A 10,519-nucleotide genomic window follows, 5' to 3' on the forward strand; every position below is an offset into this window, starting at 1 on the left:
TCTGACCTGGACGAGTCCTGCCGTGGGGCCCCCCTCCAGCCACGACGGAGCCCCACCTGCCTTCAGGTAGCTCACCTGGCAGACAGGGATGGCGCCTCGCGGCTGGTGACCCCACAGGAAGAGGGGACCACCCATCTTCCCACCTTGCTCAGTGCCAGCCTGGAAGAAGGCGCAGCATCTGCAAAGGGGCTGGCACAGCTGTTGCTTCCGGGGAGGGGAGGGCACCCCATTTTCCACCCTGGCCTGGAACGTGGAGTTGGGGTCTGGGCCCCGAGCTCGGCTCCAGCCGTGAGATCATCAGCCCCCCAGCCTCCCCCACGGACAGGGCGGGGGCGGAGCGGGAGGAGACGACGCGCGGTCCAGGCTGCCCGCCCCCGCCGGCCTCACCCCTCCCAGCCCTCCCCCACCCAGCTCAGCGGCGGTGCTCACGCCTGCTTCCTCACCAGCAGCACCCAGGGCAAGATGGCGGCCACCACGGCCACCACGGCGACCAGGGTGATGAGCAGCAGGGCCCGCGAGCGGCAGCAGAAGGCCCGGCCCGCGCTGGGGGCCGGCGAGGCCTCGGACAGCTCGGCCAGGCTGCGGCGCGGCAGCACGCTGTCCTGCTCCCCCAGGGGCATCCCGTGGCGGCTGATGACGAAGATCTGCGGCTCCCGGGCCAGGCCGGGCGGCGGGTCCAGGGGGAGCGGGGCGCCCTGGCCCGCAGCCGGCCTCCACGCCTGCTGGGCGGCGGCCAGGGGGTTCGCGTGGCCCAGGGTGTCGGGCAGGCCGGCGGGCACCGCCAGGGTCTGCGAGCTGCGGTCCAGCACCGAGGGCCAGCGGGAGCTCTTCTTGCTGAGGAAGGTGACGTAGCGGCAGACGGGGCAGACGATGGTCCTCTGCACCTGGCCGTCCACGCGCGTGGACAGCAGGTACTTGACCAGGCAGTCGTGGCAGAACACGTGGCCGCAGCTCAGCGTGCGGCTGGCGCCCTCCAGGTCGCGGAACTTCTCGTAGCACACGGGGCACTCGCTGCCCGAGCTGTCCTTGCTCTCGCCTTCCGACATGGCCACGCTGCGAAGGCAGGGCCTGAGCTGCGGGAGGGGAGGGCCGTGAGCCGCCGGGCCTTTCCCTCCTTCCCTACGCCCTCCCACACCTGCTGTCGGCTGCTTCCCTCTTTCTTTTCCACCTCTGCGGCTCCTCCCTGGGCGCCTCCCTGACTTGTATGAAGACCAGGACCTAGGGCCCAGGCCCCTTAGGAGGGGATGAGGGGAAACTTCTGGAAGGGGGATTGGGAGACCGATAAGGAGAAACCCCTGCCCCGCGAGACTCTGGTTAGAAGTGCATGGAATGTGCTGGAGGTGTAGCCTCCCTGATACCTCAACCTCAACCATGCCATGCACACGGGGTGAGGTCACCACTTCACCTCTTCCTCCTTTGACACCGGAAGTGAAGGCAGGAGGACCCAGCCGTGCCCGCCAACCCCCCATCCCCCCCCATCAGCTAAGCAGAAGCTCCCCCAGACTCAGCCTGGTCTCCAGTGTGCGTCTCTACCCAGAGTGGTCGTCTTCCAGAAGATCATCCTGCTGCTCAGGAATTGGCTGATGCATTGGATCGGATCCAGCCATTGGATTGCATTCCTCTGTGCTAAGCGAGGCCATAAAGCAATGACTGTTTTGAAAATAAAGCTCGGAACTTACACATCCAAATGCCTGCTGGCCCTCTGTGTCCTCACCGCCAGGAGCTGTGGGCTCGTACCTCCAGCTGCCACAGCTCACTCATTCTTCAGATTCTTACTGGGCTGCCTAAGGCAGTGAGAGAACCTTCTGATTAACCTTGATAAAGGCAGATTTTCATCCTTTGAAAGTATGTGTGGTAGGCTGGAAATGGCCGAAGCTGGGAGCCAAGCCTGGTGAGAAAGTCACTAGGTGAGTTTTAAACTTTATCTGAGAGCAAACGAGGGACCCCAAAGATGTTCTCAGCAAAGCCAGAGCCGTTGGATGAAGTCCACAGCTCCCCGAGATGTTGACTTTGAAGGCAGAGACCAGCTTGGGAGGTCCAAGCGTCCTCACTTAAAAGTCCCCCATATCACGACTGTGTAGCCTCAACTTCTCTGGATCAGCCTCTTTAGAAGGAACTGTGGTCACCTGTCACTGGTATTTTCTTCCATCAAGGATGTGGACAAAATCACCTGAACACAGGTAGAACTCTGTGCCAGCCCCCAGACCTGAGCAATGACCTAATGGGAACAGGATCAGTTACTAGAAAAGACTATAGTTTCTCAAATCATACATCTTTTGGGACCTCTCTCCTCTCTTGGCTTGGCTCTAAAAGCATTTTGCCAAGTTGAAAATGTCCCATAAGGAATAAGGAGCAAAAATATGGAAAGATGGGCATAGGGGTCCTGGGACCCTAGAGTCAGTACAAAAACCTTTTCAAGCTTTGGTCTCTGGGTGATTGATGTGGCCCCCCAGGCTGGCGGTGAGGGTTTCCAGTGTTGAGACTCTGGAACTGAGTTCAAATCCTTGATAACACCCATTATTGTCTGTATAACCTCAGGCGAATTGTTTAACCTGAGCCTGTTCCCCATCTGTAAGACGGGGTTGATAATACTGTCTTCCTCTCAGAGTTATTCAGAGTATTTTTAAAAAGATTTTATTTATTTATTTGAGAGAGACAGCGAGCACGAGCAAGGGGAGTAGCAGAGGGAGAGGGACAAGCAGACTCCCCGCTGAGCAGGGAGCCCAACACAGGTGGAAGGGGGAGGGTCTATCCAAGGACCTGGAGATCATGACCTGACCCAAAGGCAGATGCTTAAGGGGGGAGGGTCTATCCAAGGACCTGGAGATCATGACCTGATCCAAAGGCAGATGCTTAACCGACGGAACCACCCAGGTGCCCCTGGAGTTGGTCAGAGCGTTAAGCGAACTAGTGTGAGTGAAGAGTCTGGCACACGGTATGTGCTTGACAAATGGTAGATGTCATTGTTAAGGCCAGCTGAATCCTCTCCCCTCCTACCTTCCACTTCCTCTCCCTCCCTCTCCTTCCCAATTGTTCTTTATTATGCAGATGACTAAAAAAAAATAACACACACCCCTGGCAGAGGGCAGCTCCCCTCAAATTAGAATAACAGTACAAGATGATGAAGATCTGTGGCTCCTGGGGCAGACTGGGCAACAGGTCCAAGGAGAGATTAGGTAAGTGATGGGCAATAGATAACAATTAAGATGGTGTTTCCAATGCTTCTGTCATTTCTGTTTCATAACACACCTGCCGATGTGTAAACTAAACTGGGATTTTCTCAAGGATGACCATGATTCTCTTAAGCCACCTGCTAACATGTCCCCCTACATTTCACAGTGCCCCACAGGCATATGGCAGCAATTCCATCCATCCATCCATCCATGCATCCATCCATCCATCCATCCATCCGTCCGTCTATCCATCCATCCATTCATCCATCCATCCATCCATCCATCCATCCATCCATCCATCCATCCATCCATCCATCCATCCGTCTATCCATCCATCCATTCATCCATCCATCCATCCATCCACCCATCCACCCATCCATCCATCCATCCATCCATCCATCCATCCATCCGTCCATCCATCCGTCCGTCCATTCGTCCATCCATCTATCCATCCATCCATCCATCCATCCATCCATCCATCCATCCATCCATCCGTCTATCCATCCATCCATCCATCCATCCATCCATCCATCCACCCATCCGTCCACCCAATTATTCAACAAATAATTATTGAGCTCCGGCTGTGTTCTAGCTACTGAACTTTGGCATTGGAGATAAGCAGGATCAGGAAGGTCCTTCATGAAACTTAAGAGCCTAAGAGACATGCATAGCTGTTTTTGAAAAAGACTTTTTTTTAAAGGAGGAATGATGATTACTAGCTGAAGTTATTTGGGTAACTGAGAAGTAGGTATCAAGGTAGGCAAGAGAATGAAAGCAGATAGTTAAGAGAATGCTAGGAGAAGGAAGGACTTTTGAGGTCATTTAGTTAAATCTAGTTTTATAGGGGAGAAGACCCACCCAGGTCCAGAGAAGGGGAAATGAGTTGGTGGAGGTCATCCGGGAAGGTGACAGAGAGGGAGATGGCAGAGAGAGAGAGGGAGGGAGGGAGGAGATTCCGCAGATGACACAGAGACATTAGCTGAGTTGTGAGTAGCTATTTAGCTGAGTCAGGAAGCACCATCCTCCTTGGGATGAGCAGGGGAGGGGGGAGGAGAGCCTCTAATTTTCATGGGAGTTTGAGGAAAAGTAAAAGGGATCCAGGCATGCAGAAGACATCCCAGGTCCCCACTGGTGGCCTCCCTGGGCAATCCTTTCTTCTTCCTGGGCTTCAGGGGAGGCACGTCACTCATACCTGGACAGTGCCGCCCTCCCCCACCTTCTACTCACCTTCCTTTCTCACCTCCCTTTCTCACCTCCCTTTCTCAGTCATTCCCTGCCCTCTCCCTCTGTGTGTCCGCCCATTTCTCTTGATTCCATTTCATTCTCGGTCCTTGGGTTCTCCTCATGGGCCTGCCTCTGTCTGGAGTGCTAGGACCGGGGTGAGGGCAGCAGAGGAAATGCAAGGAACGTGCTCTGCCTTGGGCGCACTCGAGCTCAATTACAACGTGAGACTTGACGTGCTGAAAGGCATCCCCACTGGTGCTTTAGGAACCTGTGGGAGAGGAGGCCTGGAAAGTCTTCCTAGGTGAGGTGGGACCCGTGTCGGGCTAATAATAAATAATTATAACAGCGGCCATTTATTGAACACTAATTATGTGCTTGGCCTGGTGCATCCCTTCCTCATGCAATCCTGACAACAACTCGGGGAGGTAGACATTATCCCCATTTTACAGATGAGGGAACTGAGGCTCAGGGCTTAAGTAACTTGTTCAAAGTCACTCGGCTGGCACAGGGAGACCCAGGGTGCTGGGGACCGCCGTCTCTAGTGAGGGTTTGCATGTGCCTCCATAGACGGCAGTCCAGACCTTGGTCAAAGGAGAGCAGGATGATGGGATAGGAGACCCCAGCCCTATGCCTGTGCAGAAACACTGATGTAGGAAACATCCACGGGTGAAAATACCTTGTGGGAGCTCCAGAATCCAGCAGGATGTGTAAATATGTATAGCTTACCTCGTACAGTGGTTTAAAAAAAAAAAAAAAGGAATACCTGAAACTCGTTCCATCTTGGTTAAGTCCCTCCTCAGAGTGACTCTAAGACTCTGAGCAGGGGTGTCACTCCAGCCACCTGTGAAGCAGGGGAGGACCAGGCTGGCCCAAGGGGGGGCTGACTCATGAAGCCCCAGTGCCCTGGTTCACCCAGCCCACCGTGGGGACTGGTTGGGGGGTATCATCAGCCCAGGCGATTCCCGCCTTCCCGCCTCCCCACCTTGGGACAGCGAGCCCTGCGAGGCAGAGAGACACTTCTAGGCAGCTGGGCTTCCCTCCTGGGTTCCCCAAGCAAGGCCCTAGAGCTTCAGCTGTGACCACTCCCCTAGACAGCACACACACACACTCCCACACCCCTGTCCCACTCCGGTTTCAGTGCAGAACCTTGCCAGGCTCTGGCTGGATCCTGCTCCCTCCCCGCCCCCCGCCAGGCCCCCAGACTCACTTTGGCCGGGACCAGGGAGAGCAGCATTCACCTCTCCGCCCCGTCCTCCGGAGCAGATCTGAGCCACCCACAGGTGCTGGGCAGACAGCACGTCTTCCTGCTGCTGTCACCGTGACAGCCGCCGCTGAGGCATTTCCTAATGACTGAGCTGGTCGGGAGGACAACGCAGGGAAGTGAATGTCGCCCAACCCGTTTGAGGCCAGGAGGCTCTTGGCGTTGCCCAGGGGTTTGGCAGCTGCTGGAGTCAGGTGATCTTGACGGGGATGCTCGGAGGGGAGCCCCCCGTCTGAGGGGGAGCCCAGGGATGGGTCTCCCAATGGAGGCGGTGACCCAGGACCCCTCTGACTGAGACTCCCCACAGGGGGGTCTCCCCAGTCCAACAATAAGAAATTTATCCTCACGGTTCTTCACCCTCTGGGACCCATTTCAGTGATCCTTCCCGTGACATGCACAGGGTGGAGGGGGTCACATCAGCCTCAACGAGGCTACGACACCCAACGTCGTATACAAATATTTGGGTGATGTGTTCATATGCATTTGCCATTCACTGAACACTCAAAGGGGCTCAGAGCTCCCAAAGACCAAACACCATGGGGACAAAGAATGAGGCAGAGTAAAACCAACGAATTGGAAACACAAACCTGCCTGGAAAGAAATCCCCGACGTCATGGGAAATAGGGGTAAGTTCCCAAACAGTCTGTAAAATATGATTCTATTTATGGAGGTTATATAATATTTTTATAGAGAAAAATCTGGAATAAGATACATCAAACTTGGTAGTAGTTATCTCTGGAGGGACTTTCTAACTTACATGTTTCTGTGATATTTGAATTCTTTTTTTTTTTTAAAGATTTTATTTATTTATTTGACAGAGAGAGAGCCAGCGAGAGAGGGAACACAAGCAGGGGGAGTGGGAGAAGAAGAAGCAGGCTCCCAGTGGAGGAGCCTGATGTGGGGCTCGATCCCGTAACGCTGGGATCACGCCCTGAGCCAAAGGCAGACACTTAACGACTGAGCCACCCAGGCGCCCCTGTGATATTTGAATTCTCACCCTGGATGTGTGCTTTTTTCTTTTTTCTTTTAAGATTTTATTTATGTATTTGAGAGAGAGAGAGAGAGCACACAAGTGGGGGAAGGGGCAGAGGGAGAAGGAGAAGCACACTCCCCGATAAGCAGGGAGCCCGATGTGGGACTCGATCCCAGGACCCTGGGATCATGACCTGAGCCGAAGGCAGATGCTTAACCGACTGAGCTACCCAGGCGCCCCTTTGTGCTTCTTTTGTGATCAGAAAAAAATCAAGAATAAGGCAGGAACAAAGAGGGGGGAGGCGGGGGGACAAAGGGAAACCATTTGAGGGATTCCCTCCCAGTTTTCTCAGGACTAGAGGGTCAGTCCTCAAGAAGTTAGCTTTCTTCTTACAAAAAAAAAGGGGGGGGGCGCCTGGGTGGCACAGCGGTTAAGCGTCTGCCTTTGGCTCAGGGCGTGATCCCGGCGTTATGGGATCAAGCCCCACATCAGGCTCCTCCGCTATGAGCCTGCTTCTTCCTCTCCCACTCCCCCCACTTGAGTTCCCTCTCTTGCTGGCTGTCTCTATCTCTGTCAAATAAATAAATAAATAAAATCTTTTTTTTTTTTTTTTTTAAAGAGCTTCCTGGACCCAAGGCACAGTCAGGAATGAGGGTGACTCAGTAGGATGCCCCAGGACGGCCCCTCCTTGACCTGTCCCATCATGGCTTGTCCCATCACGGTCACCCTGAGGCTGGCTGGGGAGGGCAGTCAAGGCGGTGCACCCGGCCACCTCACCCAGGGACACGGACATGGTTGAGTGCCAACTGTCATGACAGTCTCTCGTGTTCTTTCCCCAGGAGCTGAAGAGGAGGAGTTCCAGGCAGTCCCAGATTGAGCAAATGGAAATGCAGACTGCCTGGTAGGAAACTTGTATTTCAGATAAATAACAAATACTTCTTCAAGTATAAGTATGCTCAGTCCAGTGTTTGGGACCTTTACTTACACTAAAAAATGATTCATTCTTTATCTAAGACTCAGATTTCACTGGGCATTCTATATAGTTCATTCTGCAACTCCGGTCTCAGAGGTCTCCCCAGATTTCTCTCTTTCCATCAGCAATTCAAGGGGCCATTCCGTAGCTGGGCTTATGACTCTGCCTAGGCCTTTTGGGGGTTCTTGAAACAGAGATTCAAATACTCATCCTCCATGCCCTGGGTGTCCCTGGGGCAGGGGACTGATCCGGGCTGGGCTGTCTTTAGACTAATGCGATGTGACCCTGGGGTAACGTTTGGTTCCCGAGGCCCCCAAATCTCTCCGACCAGCCCTGCCATGAAGCTTGACTTTGCAGATTACTTTGCATGTGTAGATATTTATGACCATAGCCTGTCATGGTTTTGTTTCACAGGAAGACATCAACTTTAAAAATTATATATACATATGTGTGCATAAATATATGTGTGCACATGCACACACACGTACACACACACACACACACAAACGAGAGTAAACATATCAGCCGGAGAAACCTTAGCTTTACTTGATCAGGTTGGCTCTAGCCATCTTGCCCCTGAGAGAGTGGGACATAGGGCTGTTGGGGTTTGACAGGCAGAGGGGAATTAGCCATCAGGAAAGGTTGAGATCACAGGTGTAGGAGCCCGAAGTATCTACACTATAGGACTGGGTAGTAGGGAGCTCTGGGAACTGAAGACCGCTCACTGCACGAGCTCTGTGTTTATATAAAGAGAATGCACCATGTACCTTTGGTTAAGTTACTTAATCCCTTGGTGCCTCAGTTGCTTCATCTGAAAAATGGGGATAATATTACCTACTCTATAGAACTGTGGCGATTAAATGAATGGGTGCAAATAATGTGCCTGGAACCACGCCTCTTACACGTTAAGGGCTCCATCAGCATCCCCTCCCACTATCATCGTTGTGATCATCGTAGCAAAAAGAGAAGGCCAAAAAAAAAAAAAAAAAAAAAAAAGAGAGAGAAGGCTAAAGAGGGATAAGAGGACTTGAATACCTCCTACTTCAAGGGGCCTGGCCAATCTGGCCCTGCCAATCTCGCCAACCCAATTTATAGTGTCCTGTCCTTCTCAGCAGAGAGGACGAATGGAGGCTGAAGGGTGGAAGGCTAGTTTTCAGCTCAGGAAGGGATGGGACCAGTGGCCCTGCTCTGATCAGGCCATATTGGAGAGTTGTGTTTAGTTCTGGGGACACACTGGGGATGGTGTTGCTGAGGGACTGAAGGGTGTTCTGGGAAAGAGCCCAGCTGGATTGCGGATGGGTCTGGAGATCATTGTGGCCCCATAAGACCTTCCTTGGAGGGACCTCTCTGAGGGTAGGGAGCTTCCAGACATGGGAGAATCCCGGCTGAGGCCGGCTGACTTGCCGAACGACTGTAGGGATAGTTCGTGTGCGAGATGAATGGCTGGACCAGGACAGAAGTTCTCCAGGAGCAGAATCCCCTGGGGGGACTGATTAAACATACAGATTCCGAGGCCCTGCCTGGGACATAGCAGGTCTTGGGAGGGGCCTAGGAAACTATAGTCTATATTAATTTTTTAATTGGATGGATAAATGAGTGGATAGGTAGAATGTAAGGATAGCGCTTGCTAAACGGTGGTATCTAAGTATCGCATGTATGGGCTCTCTGTGAAATTCTTTGCACTTTGCCGTATGTTTGGAAATTATCATGATAAGTGCAGGAAAAACTATTTCATTTCTTGAATAAGTCATACGTTCAGATGATTTAAAAAATGTGGGGGTGGCGCCTGGGTGGCACAGTGGTTAAGCGCCTGCCTTCGGCTCAGGGCGTGATCCCAGCGTTGCGGGATCGAGCCCCGCATCAGGCTCTTCCGCTATGAGCCTGCTTCTTCCTCTCCCACTCGCCCTGCTTGTGTTCCCTCTCTCGCTGGCTGTCTCTATCTCTATCGAATAAATAAATAAAATCTTTAAAAAAAAATGTGGGGGGCCTGTGTGGCTCAGTTGGTTAAAGCATCCAACTCTTGGTTTCAGCTCAGGTCATGGTCTCATGGGTTGTGGGATCGAGCCCCGAGTCAGGCTCCATGCTCAGTGGGGAGTCTGCTTGCAGATGCTCTCCCTCTGCCCCTCCCCCCTAAAAATGAATAAATAAGACTTAAAAAACGAAAGAGTGTAGGGGCACCTGGGTGGCTCAGTTGGTTAAGTGTCCCACTCTTGGTTTCGGCTCAGGTAGTGATCTCATGGGTCGTGGGATTGAGCCCCATGTCAGACTCTATGCTCAGCAGGGTGTCTGCTTGAGGATTTTCTCCCTTCTCTCCTTCCCCCCACTTGCTTGCACTCTCTTGCACTCACTCTGTCTCTGTTTCTCTAGAATAAATAAATAAATCTTAAAAAAATTTTTTTTAAAAGAAGGTTTAAAACCCTTTAAAAAAAAGAAGGGTTAAAAGTCCTACAGTAGAGATTTCCTCCCCTCCTTTTTCCTTCCCTGTCTGCCCATTTTCTGTGTATCCTGAAAGGTAACCACTAACTCATACACATTAGAGTAGCTATTACAAAAAATAAAACAAAATAAAACAGAACACCTGGAAAATAACCAGTGCTGGTGAGAATGTGGACCAATTCAAACTTTTGGCATTGCTGGTGGGAATGTAAAATGGTGCAGCCACTACGGAAAACATTGTGACATTTTCTCAAAAAATTAAATGTAGGATTACCATAGGATCCAGCAATCCCACTTGTGGGTCTATACCCAAAACCATTGAAGGCAGGGACTCAAACAGATATTTGCACACCTGTGTTTATAGTTCACAAAAGCTGAAAGATGAAAGCAACCTGTGTCCACCAGCAGGTGAGTGGAGAAACCCAACGTGGGATATACATGGAACGGAATATTACTCAGCCTTCAACAAGAAGAATATT

At 52.2% G+C, this 10,519-nt stretch overlaps 1 protein-coding gene across 1 annotated transcript; it reads right to left on the reverse strand.

The window, feature by feature from the left end:
• Positions 1 to 425: 425 nt before the first annotated feature.
• Positions 426 to 1,046, reverse strand: RNF222 (ring finger protein 222). The gene has a single exon (XM_040628226.1). The coding sequence runs from the start codon at positions 1,044 to 1,046 to the stop codon at positions 426 to 428; it is 621 nt and encodes a 206-aa protein (XP_040484160.1).
• Positions 1,047 to 10,519: the final 9,473 nt, after the last annotated feature.

Source organism: Ursus maritimus, unplaced genomic scaffold, assembly GCF_017311325.1.
Source record: "Ursus maritimus isolate PB19 unplaced genomic scaffold, ASM1731132v1 scaffold_14, whole genome shotgun sequence".
In the NCBI taxonomy this organism is placed as follows: Eukaryota; Metazoa; Chordata; class Mammalia; order Carnivora; family Ursidae; genus Ursus; species Ursus maritimus.